At 46.3% G+C, this 20,321-nt stretch overlaps 1 protein-coding gene across 1 annotated transcript; it reads right to left on the bottom strand.

The window, feature by feature from the left end:
- Positions 1-381: 381 nt before the first annotated feature.
- ARPC3 (actin related protein 2/3 complex subunit 3) lies at positions 382-18,419 on the bottom strand. Its single transcript, XM_033220640.1, has 7 exons — positions 18,271-18,419; positions 13,502-13,601; positions 7,666-7,742; positions 2,529-2,597; positions 2,026-2,152; positions 1,583-1,677; positions 382-702 (listed from the first exon to the last, which is right to left on the bottom strand). Exons 1-7 carry the CDS (start codon positions 18,274-18,276, stop codon positions 640-642), a joined length of 537 nt encoding a protein of 178 aa, XP_033076531.1. The 5' UTR covers positions 18,277-18,419; the 3' UTR covers positions 382-639.
- Positions 18,420-20,321: the final 1,902 nt, after the last annotated feature.

Raw genomic sequence — 20,321 nt, 5'->3', positions numbered from 1 at the left:
CTGATGTATATGCTCTAACATGGGTGAATTTGAAAACATTAAGTCAAAGAAGCTGGACATAAAAGGTCACATGTTGTATTAAAAATTCAATTTACATGAATTATCCAGAATAAGCAAATTCATAGAGACAGAAAGTAGATTAATACTGGGAGGAGAGTGGGAAGGACAGAGGCTTGGGGAGGAATGTGGGGTGGGGTGGCTGCTAAAGTGTGCAGGTTCATTACACTGGGGTGATGAAAATGCTCTGGATTTAGTGGTGATGGTTGCAAAACTTCATGTGTATACTAAAAAAAGTGAATTGTACACTTTAAAAGGCTACTATGGAATGTGAATTTTATCTTAAAACAAATTGTAAGTGAATGTCAAAGACAGGCAATAAAGTTTTTCTTACATGGAATGTTAGAAATTTATTTATTATGACTTATTAAGCGCCAGCTTAATGCTGCAGAAAACTTCAAATCACCCTTGATAACCCACTTTCTTGTATCCCACCCAAATTACTGATCAAGAGTTTTTCAAGTAAAGACATGCTCTTCTCTCTTCTGTATAAAACTTTACGAAGTAAAGGCAAAAGATTGTGTACATCTCGCTGGAAAATGCTGCCCAGGGCTCTGGAGACGGTGGCTGCCCGGGTTCCCTTCACTGTCCAGGTCCTGAAAGACTCTTGTTCATGAACTGTCTCTTCACAAAGCAAGTCCACCACTAACAAGAGGGGACAACACAGAATGAATAGTGGGGGTCAAATTACAATAGAATTCACATTTATTTAATAATAAAATTTCACATCAGTCTGAAATCTCTTATAAACTTTTTTTTTTTTTTGAGATGGAGTCTCGCTCTGTTGCCCAGGCTGGAGGGCAGTGGTGCGATCTTGGCTCACTGCAAGCTCTGCCTCCTGGGTTCATGTCATTATCCTGCCTCAGCCTCCCCAGTAGCTGGGACTACAGGCGCCCGCCACCATGCCTGGCTAATTTTTTGTATTTTTTAGTAGAGACGGGGTTTCACTGTGTTAGCCAGGATGGTCTTGATCTCCTGACCTCGTGATCCGCCTGCCTCGGCCTCCCAAAGTGCTGGGATTACAGGCGTGAGCCACCGCGCCTGGCCATAAACTCTTTTTAGACAAAGTCTCACTCTGTCATTCAGGCTGGAGTGCAATGGCATGATCTTGGCTCACTGCAACCTCCACTTCCTGGGTTCAAGCGACTCTCTTGTCTCAGCCTCCCGAATAGCTGGGATGACAGGCATGCACCATCATGCCTGGCTAATTTTTTGTATTTTTAGTAGAGATGGGGTTTCACCATGTTGGCCAGGCTAGTCTCGAACTCTTGACCTCAAGTGATCCACTGCCTCGTCCTCCCAAAGTGTTGGGATTACAGGCGTGAGCCACTGCGCCTGGCCTGCAATTCATTATTTAGTGTGATTCAGTGAACTCATATTACATACTAGACACATACCGGAAGTTAAGCAACACTGCAATGCAGAAATTAAAAATATTATTGCAATGGAAGACCTTAGTGTGTTCAATGGTGGCTATTGGATAAAAGGTGATTTACCAATTAAGCAGGCAAGAAGAGGGTCTTACCTTGCTAGGTTTATCATTCTGAGGGTCGAAAACTTTCTCACAAAGTCTCAGTCCAGTCTCTTGCCTTAGCTGTTGTAAATAGGCTCTCATCACTTCTAAAACAGAACAATTTTAAAAAACTGTATTTGCAAATACATCCCAAATGTACTGGTTGCAGGTTTGGATGCTCACTGTGGTAATACATTTTTATACATTCGAACAGGATATGAAATAGAAATGACAGTCCAAATAGTTTTATAACTACATTTGTTTTTGTTCAAAAGATTTTCTGCATGTCATCCTTGTTGCCAAGAATTGTTTGTGAGAGTGACTAATAAGATAATGTACTTCCTATGATTTCACTCTCAATCTGTATACGAATCAAGGCAAGAAAAGGAGGGGTGGTAGGAAGTCAAATGGAGAAAATCTTGTGCCATAGAGAGAGGATAGAGACCTGTTCTTACCATCTTCCTGTTTGTTTGCAGGTTTGGCATAAATTGCGTTAAGTGGAAAACCAGGCTCTCCAGGAATGGGAAAATTAGTGATTCCCAATGTATACATTTCTTTCTCACCTTGGCTTTTGGAATTGCACTGAAAAAAAAAAAAAACATATATATATACACACACACACACACACACACATATATTTTACAGGGAAAAGAATTCCATCCTTGGACCTCAGGTTAAGAACCCTTGAGCCAAGGGATTAAAAGGAATTCCTCTGTCAAGATTTCTGTCTTGAGAAAATATATGTAAAGGCTTAAAACACCACTACTTTTATCTTTGTGTCAGTCAATTATACAAGTTCAGAGAACTAAATTCAAATTTTTCTCTTAAGTCCATGCTGTAAGTCAGAGGAAATATTTTCTACTTGTCTTTAAAGTCTCAACAAATCCCAGATGACTGGGAGGGTAAATGCCTCTCAGCAATTTGTTTTCCTGATATACAATCATCCAAGTTTAATTACCTTTTGGAGTTTCTTCAGACATTCAGAAATGTAGAGAGTTATATATATTAAGGTCCTATCAGCTTCATTCTACAGGGAGAAAAAGAAGACTTAAAAACAGTTATCAAAACATAACAATGATATGCAATGAATGAATTCCATCTTTGTCTTCTGATTATCTACTGGATGCAGTGGTAGGACAGCCACTATCACATCAAAACTTCCATTCTCCAAATGCACAGTCTCCTTTTCCATTTGTCCCTGGGAGGAAGGCACAAGCCCCACTCTGAGCTGTGCGGCTGCTCTTTTTTGTTCTTTTTTTTTTTTTTTTTTTTTTTTTTTTTTTTTTTTGAGGCGGAGTCTCGCTCTGTCGCCCGGACTGGAGTGCAGTGGCCGGATCTCAGCTCACTGCAAGCTCCGCCTCCCGGGTTTACGCCATTCTCCTGCCTCAGCCTCCGGAGTAGCTGGGACTATAGGCGCCCGCCACCTCGCCCGGCTAGTTTTTGTATTTTTAGTAGAGACGGGTTTCACCGTGTTAGCCAGGATGGTCTCGATCTCCTGACCTCGTGATCCGCCCGTCTCGGCCTCCCAAAGTGCTGGGATTACAGCTTGAGCCACCGCGCCCGGCCTTTTTTTTTTTTTTTTTGAGGCGGAGTCTCGCTCTGTCGCCCGGACTGGAGTGCAGTGGCGGATCTCAGCTCACTGCAAGCTCCGCCTCCCGGGTTTACGCCATTCTCCTGCCTCAGCCTCCCTAGTAGCTGGGACTACAGGCGCCCGCCACCTCGCCCGGCTAGTTTTTGTATTTTTAGTAGAGACGGGGTTTCACCGTGTTAGCCAGGATGATCTCGATCTCCTGACCTTGTGATCCGCCCGTCTCGGCCTCCCAAAGTGCTGGGATTACAGGCTTGAGCCACCGCGCCCGGCCTCTTTTGTTTTTTTTTTTGAGACGGAGTCTTGCTCTATTGTCCAGGCTGGAGTGCAGTGGGACAATCTCGGCTCACTGCAACCTCCACCTCCCAGGTTCAAGCAATTTTCCTGCTTCAGCCTCCTAAGTAGCTGGGATTACAGGTGCCCGCCACCATGCCTGGCTAATTTTTCTAGTTTTAGGAGAGACAGGGTTTCATCATGTTGGCCAGGATGGTCTCAAACTCCTGACCTCAAGTGATCTGCCCACCTCAGCCTCCCAAAGTGCTGGGATTACAGGCATGAGCCACTACGCTTGGCTGAGTGGCTGCTCTCTCTTGTTTTTCTTGGCTCCCCTTGCCCCAGGGTTCCCAAGGATCTGTGTCAACAGCCCTTCACTGTGTAGGAAGGAGAAGTAACAAGGCTGCCTGGAAAGCCTGAGCTGCTCCATATGGTTGGCTAATTTTTAAAAACCCTTTCACTTCAGGGTCTCTGCTGAGAACAGAAATATTTATTACTCTAAAAGAGGAAGCAACTATTTCACATTTGACTTGCTCCCAAAGAACTCCATAATGTCAATGTCTTGACTTAACCAAAAAGAAAATGTGGGCCGGGCGCGGTGGCTCAAGCCTGTAATCCTAGCACTTTGGGAGGCCGAGACGGGCGGATCACGAGGTCAGGAGATCGAGACCATCCTGACTAACACGGTGAAACCCCGTCTCTACTAAAACTACAAAAAACTAGCCGGGCGAGGTGGCGGCGCCTGTAGTCCCAGCTACTCGGGAGGCTGAGGCAGGAGAATGGCGTGAACCCGGGAGGCGGAGCTTGCAGTGAGCTGAGATCCGGCCACAGCACTCCAGCCTGGGTGGCAGCGCGAGACTCCGTCTCAAAAAAAAAAAAAAAAAAAAAAAAAAAAAAAGAAAATGTGGAGAAGACAAATGAAAGTTGATCAAATGTGGCATGGACTTTGGGTCAAATTTTACACAAATTTAGGCCAAGTGCAGTGGCTTACACCTGTAATCCCAGCACTTTGGGAGGCTGAGGTGGGTGGATCGCTTGAGCCCAGGAATTTGAGACCAGCCTGGGCAAACACCATCTCTACAAAAAATACAAAAAGTAGCTGGGCATGATGGCGCACACCTGTAGTCTCAGCTACTCAGAGGCTGAGGTGAGGGGATCACCTAAACCCGAGAGGTCAAAGTTGCAGTGAGCTGTGATGGTGCCACTGCACTCCAGCCTGGGTGACAGAGTGAGAACCTGTCTCAAAAACAATAAAAAAAAAAAAACAATTTATAGTAAAAAAACTGGCCCCAGTCCAAGGGCAGTGGCTCACACCTGTAATCCCAGCACTTTGGGAGGCCAAGGCGGGCAGATCACTTGAGGTCACGAGTTCGATACCAGCCTGGCCAACATGGTGAAACCCCCGTCTCTACTAAAACTACAAAAATTAGCCAGGCATGGTGGCATGTGTCTGTAATTCCAGCTGCTAGGGAGGCTGAGGCCAGAGAATCGCTTGAACCCAGGAGGCAGAGGTTGCAATGAGTCAAGACTGTACCACTGCACTCTAGCCTGGGCAACAGAGCAAGACTCTGTCTCAAATTAAAAAAAAAAAAAAGGCTGGGTGTGGTGGCCCACGCCTGTAATCCTAGCACTTTGTAAGGCCAAGGCGGGTGGATCATTAGCTCAGGAGATCGAGACCATCCTGACCAACATGGTGAGACGCTATCTCTACTAAAAAAATACAAAAATTTTGTATTTGGCGTGGTGGTGTGTGCCTGTAATCCCAGCTACTCGGGAGGCTGAGGCACGAGAATCACTTGAACCCGGGAGTCGAGGGTTGCAGTGAGCCAAGATCGCGCCATTGCACTCCAGCCTGGTGACAGAGTGAGACTCTGTCTCAAAACAAAAACAAACAAACAAAAAAATTACCCCCAAACCACATCATTTCCCTATTTTTTTTTTTGAGACAGAGTTTTGCTCTTACTGCCCAGGCTGGAGTGCAATGGCGTGATATCGGCTCACCACAACCTCTGCCTCCTGGGTTCAAACGATTCTCCTGCCTCAGCCTCCCGAGTAGCTGGGATTATAGGCACGTGCCACCATGGCCGGCTAATTTTGTATTTTCAGTAGAGACGGGGTTTCTCCATGTTGGTCCGGCTGGTCTTCAGCTCCCGACCTCAGGTGATCCACCCGCCTCTGCCTCCCAAATTACAGGCAGAGGCACTGTGCCCAGCCACATTTTCCTATTTTTAAGACAATATAGTATCTGGGAATGAATGAAATGTAGCTGAATTATTATTATTATTATTGTTTTGAGACAGTCTTGCTCTGTCGCCCAGGCTGAGTGCAGTGTGATCTCGGCTCACTGCAACCATCACCTCCTGGGTTCAAGCAATTCTTGTGCTTCAGCCTCCCGAGTAGCTGGGATTACAGGCATGCACTACTACACCTGGCTAATTTTTGTATTTTTGGTAGAGATGGGGCTTCACCTTGTTTGCTGGGCTGGTCTCAAACTCCTGGCATCATGTGATCCACCCGCCTCAGCCTCCCAAGTGTTGGGATTACAGGCGTGAGCCACCATGCACTAATTTTTGTATTTTTTGTAGAGATGGGAGTTTGCCATGTTGCCCAGGCCAGTCTCGAACTCCTGGACTCAAGTGATATGCCCAGAGAATTATAACATTTATAACTATTACAAACAACCCACACATTAGATATAGAAAACATTCTGTTACCATCACAGAATGTTTAGACTACAATTTGTACACCAAGAGTCTACAATTAAATAATTCACACCCTATTTGATTCCAGAAGTTCAGAGTTTGGCAAGGAGGGGTTGAAATTCCGTATTTTAGGGCCGGTAGTGGTGGCTCAATGCCTGTAATCCCAGCACGCTGGGAGGCTGAGGTGGGCGGATCATGAGGTCAGGGTATCGAGACCATTCTGCCTAACACGGTGAAACCCCATCTCTACTAAAAATACAAAAAATTAGCCGGGTGTGGTGCCACGTGCCTGTAGTTCCAGCTACTCTGGGAGGTTGAGGCAGGAGAATCGCTTGAACCTGGGAGGCGGAGGTTTCAGTGAGCCGAGATCACGGCACTGCACTCCAGCCTGGGTGACAGCAAGACTCAGTCTCAAAAAAAAAAGAAATTCCATATTTTAGAATACCATCAAGGAAATTTGCTGATATTCCTTGTCACTTTCTCACAGCAGGTTTGCAGAGAACATTTCTGGTTTTCATTTTCCCATCTCCTTTTTGGTCTCCTGCTTTTACCTTCCCCTGACCATCCTCCTCACAGGAACTAAGAACAGAAGGGGAGAGAGTGGTTCAAGGAAGATTTAAGGTCATTCAAGTGTCTTCATTTCTCTATCTCAGGTCCAGGACACAGAAGTACATAAAAAATAACACAGCACATAGGACTTCTTGGTTGTGGATTTATTCCTAAACAAAAACACAGGGTTTAGCTAGTTGTGGTGGCCCATGCCTGTAATCCCAGCAATTTGGGAGGGCGAGATGGGCAGACTGCTTGAGCTGAGGAGTTCAAGGTAAGCCTGGGCAACATGGTGAAACCGTGTCTCTACAAAAAATTAGCCAGGCATGGTGGCACGTGCCTGTAGTTCCAGCTACCTGGGAGACTGAGGCAGAAGGACTGCCTGAGCCCAGGAGGTTGAGGGTATAGTGAACTGTGATTGTGCCACTGCACTCTAGCCTGGGCGACAGAGCAAGACCCTGTCTCAAAACAAAACAAAACACAGGGCTGGCACATAGTAGGTGCTGCTTAACTAATGTTGAATAAAGGTATTTCTAGCAAAGGGTTGGCAAACTTTCTCTGTAAAAGGCAGGCAGTATTTTTAGGCTTTGTGGGCCATACAGTCTTTGTCACAACTACTCAATTCTGCTGTTTTGGTGTGAAAGTAACTACAGATAATATAGAAACAAATGGTTGTGGCTGTGTACCAATAAAGATTTATTTACAAAAAGGGGTAGTGGGCCAAATGTGGCCCTCAGGTTAGAGTTTGCCAACCCCAATATAGAATTTGAAGGAAAAAAAAGAAACTAATATTTATACAAAAGCTAACTTAAATTAAGCACTATTCTCAATTTTAAAAATTACATGCTGATTTCATTTTATTTTCTCCTCACAGCAAGGTTGGTATTATCCCTATGAGACACTTGGATAGCAACCTTGGATAGCAAGATTGGTATTATCCCTATGAGAAAACTAAGTTAAATATTAAAAGCTCTGTAATTTACCTTAATTTCATAGTTTTTGAAGAAGACATTGGCCTTGAAGTAATAGATGGCTTCATCCACAATATCTGTATCTTTTGCTAAGCAGGACACAAGGGAAGGAGCACAGAGAACATTAGCCAAATATAAAACATAACACCTATCAAAGCCATAAAGGGAAAACACATACAACTGTCAACAGTTGTGGAGTTGAATAAAATAAAATGATCCTATTGGAATATAAAGTTTTTAGAAAATATTTATTTTCTTATTTATTTATTTTTTGATACAGAGTCTTGCTCTGTCACCCAGGCTGGAGTGCAGTGGCGCAATCTCGCCTCACTGCAAGCTCTGCCTCCCAGGTTCACACCATTCTCCTGCCTCAGTCTCCCGAGTAGCTGGGACTACAGGCGCCTGCCACCACGCCCGGCTAATTTTTTGTATTTTTAGTAGAGATGGCGTTTCACCGTGTTAGCCAGGATGGTCTTGATCTCCTGACCTCGTGATCCGCTCACCCCGGCCTCCCAAAATGCTGGGATTACAGGCATGAGCCACCACGCCCGGGTTTTTAGAAAATATTTATAGAAAAGTAGTACACGGTTTATTTTTACAGCTTTATTGTTTTTGTAAAAGTTACACATGCTCATTAGAAAATGAAATTCAGGCCGGGCGCGGTGGCTCAAGCCTGTAATCCCAGCACTTTGGGAGGCCGAGACGGGCAGATCACGAGGTCAGGAGATCAAGACCATCCTGGCTAACAGGGTGAAACCCCGTCTCTACTAAAAAAATACAAAAAATTAGCCGGGCGAGATGGCGGGCGCCTGTAGTCCCAGCTACTCGGGAGGCTGAGGCAGGAGAATGGCGTAAACCCAGGAGGCGGAGCTTGCAGTGAGCTGAGATCTGGCCACTGCACTCCAGCCTGGGCGACAGAGCGAGACTCCATCTCAAAAAAAAAAAAAAAAAAAAAAAAAAGAAAATGAAATTCAATCACTACAGTTTTCTTTTTTAGAGAGAGGTCTTGCTCTGTTACCCAGGCTGGAGTGCAGTGATAAAATTATAGCTCACCACAGACTTGAACTCCTGAGCTCAAGCGATCCTCCCATTTCAGCTTCCCAGGTAGCTGGGACTATAGGCATGCACCATGAGGACTGGCCAATTTTTTTCTTTAACGTTTTTTAGAGATGGCTGGGCATGGTGGCTCACGCCTGTAATCCCAACACTTTGGGAGGCCGATGCGGGTGGATCACCTGAGGTCAGCAGCCTGGTCAACATGGTGAAACCCTGCCTCTACTAAAAATACAAAAATTTAGTGGAGCGTGGTGGCGGCCACCTGTAATCCCAGCTACTTGGGAGGCTGAGGCAGGAGAATTGCTTGGACCTGCGGGTGGAGGTTGCAGTGAGCCAAGATTGCAGCATTGCACTCCAGCCTGGGAGACAAGATTGAAACTCCGTCTCAAAAAAAAAAAAAAAATTTTTTTTTTTAGAGATGCAGTCTCACTATATTGCCTAGGCTGGTCTCAAACTCCTGGCCTCAAGTGATCCTCCTGCCTCCTGAGTAGCTACGATTATAGGCATAAGCCACAGTACCAGGCCAAAAAAATTTTTTTTAAATTGTCACCTTAATTCCCACGTCCCCCAAAATAACTACCATTAGCATTTGGTGAACATTATTCATGACGTCTCTAAATGCATTTATAAAAAAACACTGAGACACAGACTAACGTTAACTGTTTCCTAAAAATAAAAAGTATTCGGCCGGGCGCAGTGGCTCACGCCTGTAGTCCCAGCACTTTGGGAGGCCGAGACGGATGGATTTCCTGAGGTCAGGAGTTTGAGACCAGCCTGGCCAACATGGAGAAACCCTGTCTCTACTAAAAATACAAAAACTAGCCAGGCATGGTGGTACGTGCCTGTAATCCCAACTACTCGGGGGCTGAGGCAGGAGAACTGCTTGAACCCAGGAGGCAGAGGCTGCAGTGAGCCAAGATCATGCCACTGAACTCAATCAAGCCTGGGTGACAGAGCGAGACTCTGTCTCAAAAAAATAAAAATAAAAATAATACACAAATAAAAAAAATAAAATAAAAAGTATTCAATATAATTTTATTTGAATTTACACATTATAGTTTCAGGAAAAAAACTCAATTATTTAGAACACGTTGGGGTTCAGATACGCATCTTTCTTTTTATGAAAACTATGACTTAAAATATACTTGTACAAGCTGTTGTAGGTAGCTCTAGATGGACAAAAACCAGAAATACTGTCTTGACAAAAAAAGATCTCATGACATAATTTCTTTGGCAATTTTTTGTTTTCCTTCTTTTTATTTTAAAAAGGTCAAAATCCTTGGGTCTTGATATCTGGCAGCTGGTTTCAGCAGTGCTGAGACAGTTATTTATACTTCTGGTCTATGACTGTTAACATTCTCACACAGCAGAAATGCAAAGTAATCCTGAAGCTTTCATACTCTGCAATTAAGTTGTCTTCATCCCAGCTCACTGCCCTGTGGAAGAATTTCAACAGAATTCTAACTCTAGACTTGTGTTCCTAGCAATCTATTTTTTTTTTTTTTTTGAGATGGAGTCTCGCTCTGTTACCCAGACTGGAGTGCAGTGATGCAATCTCGGCTCACTGCAAGCTCCACCTCCCGGGTTCAGGCCATTCTCCTGCCTCAGCCTCCTGAGTAGCTGGGACTACAGGCACCCGCCACTATGCCTGCCTAATTTTTTGTATTTTTAGTAGAGACAGGGTTTCACTGTGTTAGCCAGGATGGTCTCGATCTCCTGACCTCATGATCCACCTGTCTCGGCCTCCCAAAGTGCTGGGATTACAGGCATAAGCCACTGCACCCGGCCCTGTTTTTTTTTGAGATAGAGTCTCACTTTGTCGCCCAGGCTGGAGTGCCATGGCACGATCTAGGCCCACTGCAACCTCCGCCTCCTGAGTTCAAGCGATTCTCCTGCCTCAGCCTCCCGTGTAGCTGGGACCTGCCACCACAGTCAGCTAATTTTTGTATTTTTAGTAGAGACAGTTTCTCCATGTTGTTCAGGCTGGTCTCAAACTCCTGAACTCAGGTGATCCACCCACTTCGACCTCTCAAAGTGCTGGGATTAGAGGTGTGAGCCACCACGCCTGGCCTTTGCAGTGTAATTTTTGTTTTTTTTTGAGATGGAGTCTCACTCTGTCGCCCAGGCTGGAGTGCAGTGGTGCAATCTTGGCTCACTGCAACCTCCACCCACTATGTTCAAGCAATTCTCCTGTCTCAGCCTCCTGAGTAGCTGGGATCACAGGTGCCCACCACCATGCCTAGCTAATTTTTGTATTTTTAGTAGAGATGGGGTTTTGCCATGTTTGCCAGGCTGGTCTCGAACTCCTGACCTTAAGTGATCCACTTGCCCTGGCCTCCCAAAGTTCTGGGATTACAAGTGTGAGCCACAGCGCCTAGCCCTGTGATTTTCTTTTTTTTTTTTTTTTTGAGGCGGAGTCTCGCTCTGTTGCCCGGACTGGAGTGCAGTGGCCGGATCTCAGCTCACTGCAAGCTCCGCCTCCCGGGTTTACGCCATTCTCCTGCCTCAGCCTCCCGAGTAGCTGGGACTACAGGCGCCCGCCATCTCGCCCGGCTAGTTTTTGTATTTTTAGTAGAGACGGGGTTTCACCGTGTTAGCCAGGATGGTCTCGATCTCCTGACCTCGCGATCCGCCCGTCTCGGCCTCCCAAAGTGCTGGGATTACAGGCTTGAGCCACCGCGCCTGGCCTGTGATTTTCTTTTATGTTATTTTTCTTCTTTCTCAGGCTGTCTTCTTCCTTGTTCCTTTTCCTCAGAATCAAGTAGAGACTGTGGTGACTCACCATATGTATAAAGTTTACTGAGCTTTCAAATGGTGTTGAAAACAAAATTAGGTTAAAAAAAAGGTCAAGTAAAACAGTCTGGCAGAGAAATGGGAATTGGATCAGTACCAAATTGGTAATTATAATAATGGTCTTGGAAACCATGAATGGAATTCAGTTCAGACCCCTGCAGGGTACAGGGAAACCATGTCTAATATAATACAAATAATACCGTTGGGAGAACATCTCAGAAAGCATCAGAAGAGTCTCAGACAGTGTCTGAAAAATATTGTGGCTTTCTGAAATAAAACTCAGAAAAGTAGGAACAGACATAAGTAATGTTACATAGTATACTTCAGATTTAAGATTGAGGTATTGCTAAAAATGAAGATCTTGAAGAATGAATAAAGGAAGTAGATTTAGACGGGGAAGAGGTCAAAATATTTGTTGTTTTCTTCCAGGTTGATAACAGAAAGGATGGGCATGTGGCATTCTAGATGTAACAGCATTAGATTTGTTTGAAAGAACTGATAAACAGTGTCCAGAATTAAGCACATTTCCTCCATTTTTTTTTTTTTTTTTTTTTTGAGACGGAGTCTCGCTCTGTCGCCCAGGCTGGAGTGCAGTGGCCAGATCTCAGCTCACTGCAAGCTCCGCCTCCCGGGTTCACGCCATTCTCCTGCCTCAGCCTCCCGAGTAGCTGGGACTACAGGTGCCGCCACCTCGCCCGGCTAGTTTTTTGTATTTTTAATAGAGACGGGGTTTCACCGTGTTAGCCAGGATGGTCTCGATCTCCTGACCTCGCGATCCGCCCGTCTCGGCCTCCCAAAGTGCTGGGATTACAGGCTTGAGCCACCGCGCCTGGCCTGTGATTTTCTTTTATGTTATTTTTCTTCTTTCTCAGGCTGTCTTCTTCCTTGTTCCTTTTCCTCAGAATCAAGTAGAGACTGTGGTGACTCACCATATGTATAAAGTTTACTGAGCTTTCAAATGGTGTTGAAAACAAAATTAGGTTAAAAAAAAGGTCAAGTAAAACAGTCTGGCAGAGAAATGGGAATTGGATCAGTACCAAATTGGTAATTATAATAATGGTCTTGGAAACCATGAATGGAATTCAGTTCAGACCCCTGCAGGGTACAGGGAAACCATGTCTAATATAATACAATAATACCGTTGGGAGAACATCTCAGAAAGCATCAGAAGAGTCTCAGACAGTGTCTGAAAAATATTGTGGCTTTCTGAAATAAAACTCAGAAAAGTAGGAACAGACATAAGTAATGTTACATAGTATACTTCAGATTTAAGATTGAGGTATTGCTAAAAATGAAGATCTTGAAGAATGAATAAAGGAAGTAGATTTAGACGGGGAAGAGGTCAAAATATTTGTTGTTTTCTTCCAGGTTGATAACAGAAAGGATGGGCATGTGGCATTCTAGATGTAACAGCATTAGATTTGTTTGAAAGAACTGATAAACAGTGTCCAGAATTAAGCACATTTCCTCCATTTTTTTTTTTTTTTTTTTTGAGACGGAGTCTCGCTCTGTCGCCCAGGCTGGAGTGCAGTGGCCAGATCTCAGCTCACTGCAAGCTCCGCCTCCCGGGTTCACGCCATTCTCCTGCCTCAGCCTCCCGAGTAGCTGGGACTACAGGTGCCGCCACCTCGCCCGGCTAGTTTTTTGTATTTTTAATAGAGACGGGGTTTCACCGTGTTAGCCAGGATGGTCTCGATCTTCTGACCTTGTGATCCGCCCGTCTCGGCCTCCCAAAGTGCTGGGATTACAGGCTTGAGCCACCGCGCCCGGCCCCTCCATTTTCTTAAAAGAGTTTCCTGGAGAAGTCAGAAGAAATAATATAATTTCCTATTAAATGCAACATATAACCACTATCTTGAAAGGTCTAGACCACAATATCTACCAAAGTACAAGGGCAATTTGAGAGAGAAGACTGAGCTAAGAATTTCCCTGATTTTATCATTTTAAAGACTATTAGGCATTTCACACCAAAATTTGAAAATAATGGGTTTAGACTTACTCTCTCTGGGTGCAGGTCCTTTGAATTGACTTCTGATAGGTAAGAGTGCCATGTTTCCGATGAGTTTGGTGTCAGGATCCATGAGAGAAGAGTGGTAAGCCTGTAATGGCAAGCCCAGGAAGAACACAGAAGCAGAAAGAGAGCAAATGTCATTGTGGCAAACAACCTTTCCTTAAAGGAAAAAGAGAGTAACCCACCTAAGATTAATCAGGGTAGGGAGAAGGGATAGCAGCATTGAGGTGCTAGAGCTGGTTCTTTCTGACTCAAGAAAACCAACTGTTAAATTATGAGGCATTTTTCAAGCTGGTTGTTAAACACAGCAGTTCTCAAAAATCAAATTATATAAACTTACAATTAAGTAAATGATGTTGGCCGGTGCAGTGGCTCATGCCTGTAATCCCAGCACTTTGGGAGGCTGAGGCAGGCGGATTGCCTGAGGTCAGGAGTTCGCGACCAGCCTGGGCAACACAGTGAAACCCCATCTCTACTAAAATACAAAAAATTAGCCGGGCGTGGCAGTGTGCGCCTGTAGTCCCAGTTACTTGGGAGGCTAAGCTAGAGAATCACTCGAACCCAGGAGGCGAAGGTTGCAGTGAACCAAGATCATCCCACTGCACTCCAGCCTGGGCAACAGAGTGAGACTCTGTCTCAAAAAAAAAAAAAAGTAAATGATGTTAAAACCAATGATGCTTAAATATTCATCACTTCTTTTTTTTTTTTTGAGAAGGAGTCTCACCATGTTGCCTAAGATGGTCTCGAACTCCTAAGCTCAAGTGATACGCCTGCCTTGGCCTCCCAAAGGGCTGGGACTACAGGCGTGAGCCACCTCACCCGGCTACTTCCTACATTTTTTTTTTGAGACGGAGTTTCGCTCTTGTTGCACAGGTTGGAATGCAATGACGTGACCTTGGCCCACTGCAACCTCCGCCTCCCGGATTCAAGCGATTCTCCTGCCTCAGCCTCCTGAGTAGCTGTGATTACAGGGATGTGCCACCACGCCCAGCTAATTTTGTAGTTTTGGTAGAGACGGGGTTTCTCCATTTTGGCCAGGCTGGTGTCGAACTCCCGGCCTCAGGTGATCCGCCCGCCTCGGCCTCCCAAAGTGTTGGGATTACAGGCGTGAGCCACTGCACTGCACTTGGCCTACTTCCTAAATTTTTAAATTTTTTATTTTTTTTTTGAGACGGAGTCTCGCCCTGTCACCCAGGCTGGAGTGCAGTGGCACGATATCTGTTCACTGAAACCTCCGCCTCCTAGGTTCAAGCGATTCTCCCGCCCCAGCCTCTTGAGTAGCTAGGATTAGAGGTGTGAGCCACCATGCCCAGCTAATTTTTGTATTTTTAGTAGAGACAGGGTTTCACCATGTTGGTCAGGCTGGTCTCAAACCCCTGACCCCATGATCCGCCCACCTCAGCCTCCCAAAGTGCTGAGATTACAGGCATGAGCCACCGCGCCCGGCAATAACCTAATTTTTAAAAATTACATTTTCCTATTGTCATGTTCTTAAAGTTATAATTACGAAATACTAAATAATGGGGTGCTGCTGTGCATCTCTTCCAATTCTATGTTTGGTGACATCACATTGGTATCTGGTGAAAGTATTTCCACCACAGAAAGGCAAACATCATACAAATCAGGGTACCCAGCCCCCAGCTAAACCAAGACCCAAGCACTATCTTTTCAGCTCTGCCACTTCCTAGAGTTATGCTTTTGACCAAGGCATCATTCTTCTTCTCTTAGCTTGTTTCCAAATCTGTAAAATGAGAAGATATATATTCCCTTCAGTGGGTAGGTGTGAGTTAAAGGAAGGAAGAAAAAAATCACATTTATGAGAGCATTCTGTATGCTGATTCTTAGTTCTGCCTTTTACAAGATGCCTGGCTTTTTATAAGACAACATGGGTCCCATTCATATATTCATTCACTCATCAAATGATTGCTAAGCACCTTCTATGTGCAAGACACTGTGATATAGTAATATACAAAGTAGTACAGTCCTGGTCCTTGAAGAGTAGAGAAGGCAGACAAAAAATAATCACAGGATGGGACGGGCACGGTGGCTCACGCCTGTAATCCAAACACTTTGGGAGGCCGAGGCTGACAGATCACAAGGCCAAAAGATAGAGACCATCCTGACCAACATGGTGAAACCTCATCTCTACTAAAAATACAAAAATTAGCTGGGTGTGGTAGCACATGCCTGTATTCCCAGCTACTTGGGAGGCTGAGGCACGAGAATTACCTGAACACAGGAGGCAGAGGTTGCAGTGAGCCGAGATGGCGCCACTGCGCTCTAGCCTGGTAACAGAGCGAGACTCCATCTCAAACCAACCAACCAACCAACCCAGGGTGAATCCAGGGTGCTCTATGTGCAACTGGAGCCAGTACAGGGCTTTAGAGTCCTTTTTTTTGGAGACAGAGTCTCCTCTCACCCAGGCTGGAATACAGTGGCATGATCACAGTTCACTGTAGCCTCAAACTCCTGGCTCCAGGTGATCCTCCCACCTCAGCCTCTTGAGAGGCTGGGAGGAGATGCACTACCACATTCAGCTAATTTATTCTTATCTTTGTAGCGCAGGGTCTCATTATGTTGCCCAGGTTGGTCTCAAACTCCTGGGCTCAAGCGATCCTCCCATCTTGGCCTCCTAAAGTATTGGGATTATAGGCATAAGCCACTGTACCCAGCCTAGAGTCCTGGCTTAAAATCTGGTTTTACCATTAGTAGGCAACTTTGTCCAAATTAACTTCTCTGCGGTTCCGTTTCCTCTTTTGTAAAACAGGAATCATGGTACCTACTTCACAGGGTCATTATGAGGATTAGATGGGATAATTTATAAAGTGTGTACCCCAGAGCTCAGGAGTCAAATGGTAATTACGGTATTCATAAAATATGTATTTGTGAGGCTGAATAAGGTGGCTCACGCCTGTAATCCCAACACTTAGGGAGGTTGAGGCAGGAGGACTGCTTGAGCCCAGAAGTTTGAGACCAGCCTGGGCAACATGGTGAGACCCTGTCTCTACTGAAAATACAAAAACTTAGCTGGGTGTAGTGGCGTACACCTGTAGTCCCAGCTGCTCAGGAGGCTGAGGTGGGAGGATCACCTGAGCCAAGTTTGTGTCACTGCACTGCAGTCTCAGAGACAGGGTGCAACCCTGTCTCAAAAAAAAAAAAAAAAATATATATATATATATATATGTATTTGCAACTATGGCTTGCTCCTTTTCATCACAGGTATACTTTATCTAAAGCATCCTCTGCCTTCCCTCTCACCAAACTGTCTTGTTACCCATCTAGTTTCTTTTTTATGGAGTGGGGGGGAACGGAATCTCACTCTGTGGCCAGGCTGGAGTGCAGTGGCGCAGTCTCGGCTCACTGCAACCTCCACCTCCTGGGTTCAAGCGATTCTCCTGCCTCACCCTCCCAAGTAGCTGGGATTACAGGCACGCGCCACCACGCCGAGTTAATTTTTTTATTTTTAGTAGAGATGGGGTTTCACCATGTTGGCCAGGCTGGTCTTGAACTCCTGACCTCGTGATCCATCCGCCTAGGCCTCCCAAAGTGCTAGGATTACAGGCGTGAGCCACCGCGCCTGGCCATCCATCTAGCTTCTTTATAGCATTTGTCACTACCTGACACTACTGTATGTATCTCCTTTATGTTTACACTTTTATTGTTTCGTCTCCCGATTTGAACGTACACTCTTTAAGATGAAGGATTTGTTGAACTTATTTGCTGCTGTAAATAGAGCCTGGCAGGCAGTAGGTGCTCGGTAACGTTTGTTAAAAATAACGTGTGAGCAGGCTGGGCGCGGTGGCTCATGCCTATAATCCCAGCACTTTGGGAGGCCGAGGGGGCGGATCACCTGAGGTCTGGAGTACCAGCCCAGCTCAGCCAACATGGTGAAACTCCGTCCCTACTAAAATGCAAAAAATTAGCTGGGCGTGGTGGCGCGCGCCTGTAATCCCAGCTACCCAGGAGGCTGAGGCACGAGGATTGCTTGAACCAGGGTGGCGGAGGTTGTAGTGAACCGAGATCGCCTCACTGCACTCCAGTCTGGGCGATACAACGAGACTCTCTCAAAAAACAAACAAAAAAAGTGTGAACAATCACACAATAACTGAACCACCTTTTCCCGAATCTGCAAAATGGAGACCATGATGGTGATAAATCTAGCCCACAGACTGCCTGTCAGAAATTAAGTAAAATCAGAACGTCATAGATTTTTACTCCCATTCTGATGCACACGAAAAAGGAAATCTTTGGCGCCGACCGAGTCTGTGACGGCCCTATACCCAGGTGGCTCCGGGGTGACCGCCGCTGCCGGGAAGTGGGTTCTGACAAATGACAAACAGCAGAGGGAGCCTGCCCCCCAGGGCGGAGGAGGAAGTGGGCCTGACAGAAAAAGGAGAAGCTAGACCCTAGACTTGAAATATGAAAAATAAAAAGCGCAACCCTTGGCTTCGCGCTGTAGTGAGGCTTTGGGAACCCTGCCGGAGTCGGAAGGAGTAGACGGAGAGAGAGAAGAGGGCCTCCTCACACACCCTACCCCTGGCCCCCTGGCCCCCTCCTGCCGCGCCCCCGCCTCCCACGACTGGCACCTCCGGGCCGTCCCAATTCTTCAGCGACCGGTCCCCTCCCCTAGCCTCCCTTCTTCTCGGGCCCCCGCTTCCTCTCTGCCTTCCGCCGCCCGCTTCTCTCGGCACACACAAGGTTTCTCCCCGCTTTTCAAAATCCCCGCTGTCTCCCCACACCATGGATCGAACCCTCACCGGCATCTTGGCAGCGCCCGGGTTCCAACCCAGAGGAGCAGAATCCAGGTAGAGCGGAGCGCTTCCGGTCTGGCAGCCCGGGCGGGGTAGGCGGAAGCGAAACGGAAGGGGCGGGGTGATGACGTGAGCTTCCGGCCTTGTAGTTCCGCCTCTGGTTGCAGCGGCCGCTTGGATCTGCAAGGGGGCGCCAGAGCACTAGGCAGGGGCCCTGAGAGTGGCGGAGCTTGGGGAGCGCGCAGAATGGAGATGGGTCTTGCGGTTCCAGAATCTGAGATCAATCACCTCTTTTGTGTTTTTTTCAAATTTCACCTTTTCAGGGCCGGGCATAGTGGCTCACGCCTGTAATCCCAGCACTTTGGGAGGCCGAGGCGGGTGGATTACCTGAATGAAGTCAGGAGTCCGAGACCAGCCTGGATGGTGAAACCTCGTCTCTACTAAAAATACAAATATTAGCTGGGCGTGGTAGCATCCCAGCTACTCGGGGAAGCTGAGGCAGAAGAATCGCTTGAACCAGGAAGGCGGAGGTTGCGGTGAGCCAAGATCGTGCCGCTGCACTCCAGCCTGGGTGAGAGTGTGACCCTATCTTAAACAAACAAACAAAACACCTTTCCTGTGAAGCCGCCTCCGGTCATTCTGTTTTCAATTCACCCGACTCCAGCCCCATGCCTTATCCTTCTCTCCCGCTTTTTCCCTTAGTTCTTATGATTCTTGTATTTAGTTTACTGTTAGTGCTTGTCTCCCTATCCTCGTAAATGCCAAAGACAGCACTTCGCCCGTTTTGTCCCCTGGCGCCTGTAACAGTGATGGTATGTAGGAAATATCAATATTTGAGTGAAGGAATGAACCCAATGCACTGCATCTAAAAATGGAGAAACTGAAGGGCACTGGAATCTGAATCGCAGCTCCAATACATACTAGCTCTATAATTTTGAGCAAGTTAACTTGCCTCTGTACTTCAGTTACTCACCTGAAAATGGCAGTAACAGTATTTACCTTATAATTTTGTGAGGATGAAATGAATTACATGTAAAATGCTTAGAACTTACATGCTTGGAGCATACCGAAAGCCCAGGAGTTTTTAACCTATTTATTACTAGAAAACTTAGGTTACAAGTCAAGTTCATTGCTGCCTGAGAGCCATTTCTTCTGCCAGTTCCTAGCCTGGAATAGGGCCCCATGTTCCCACATCTGATTTCGCATTCAGGTGACTGGGCAAATAGCACCTTTTAGGCAAGGTCTTTTTTGACAAAGAGCCCAAAGTAGCCCCATAGTCACTCTCCATTTCTTTTTTTTTTTTTTTGAGACGGAGTCTCGCTCTGTCACCCAGGCTGGAGTGCTATGGCCAGATCTCAGCTCACTGCAAGCTCCGCCTCCCGGGTTCACGCCATTCTCCTGCCTCAGCCTCCCAGGTAGCTGGGACTACAGGCGCCGCCACCTCGCCCGGCTAGTTTTTTTGTAGTTTTTAGTAGAGACGGGGTTTCATCGTGTTAGCCAGGATGGTCTCGATCTCCTGACCTCGCGATCCGCCCGTCTCGGCCTCCCAAAGTGCTGGGATTACAGGCTTGAGCCACCGCGCCCGGCCCACTCTCCATTTCTTTTCTGCTTTCTTTTCTTTCCATCCTCTCTCCCAGGTTTCCTTCCTCATGGTCAGTCTCACAACCCAGCATGGCAGCCCCACGTGAGCAAGGCCCTGCCTGCACTGTGAGTCCCTGTTCTATCCCCAGTACCTGGCATCCATACAACTTCAGTAAATTTGTGTAATGTCAGCCCTGCCTATGAGACAGTGAAATCCTCGAGGACTGGAATTGTCAGATTCATCTTTGAAACCCTAGTGTCCAGTGGGGAAAGCACTGGAATTGGGTTCTTCACTTTTTCTCCACAGGCACATACCATACTCTCTAGAAGTTAAACCAGGGAGGACCAAGAGGGCAACTGAAAAGCTGCCTCTTCTTTCTTCCCCTCCCATGTGACAATAAAGTTTCTAAGAATTAGGAACCCTGGGAGATCAGGCTGTTTCCACACTCTATCCTCTAAGGGCCACAGGAAAGTCC

The sequence above is a fragment of the Trachypithecus francoisi genome, unplaced genomic scaffold (genome assembly GCF_009764315.1).
Source record: "Trachypithecus francoisi isolate TF-2019V2 unplaced genomic scaffold, Tfra_2.0 Lachesis_group11, whole genome shotgun sequence".
NCBI lineage: Eukaryota > Metazoa > Chordata > Mammalia > Primates > Cercopithecidae > Trachypithecus > Trachypithecus francoisi.
This window is presented reverse-complemented; position numbering and strand designations above follow the sequence as displayed.

What these genes read in the sequence shown, in the direction of transcription:
- ARPC3 (XM_033220640.1), bottom strand. An exon ending in AGGACCTGCACCCAGAGAGA is followed by an intron (nt 7,743 to 13,501) that starts GTAAGTCTAAAC and finishes TGTCCTGCTTAG; the next exon opens with CAAAAGATACAGATATTGTG. An exon ending in GTCTGAAGAAACTCCAAAAG is followed by an intron (nt 2,153 to 2,528) that starts GTAATTAAACTT and finishes TTTTTTTTTCAG; the next exon opens with TGCAATTCCAAAAGCCAAGG.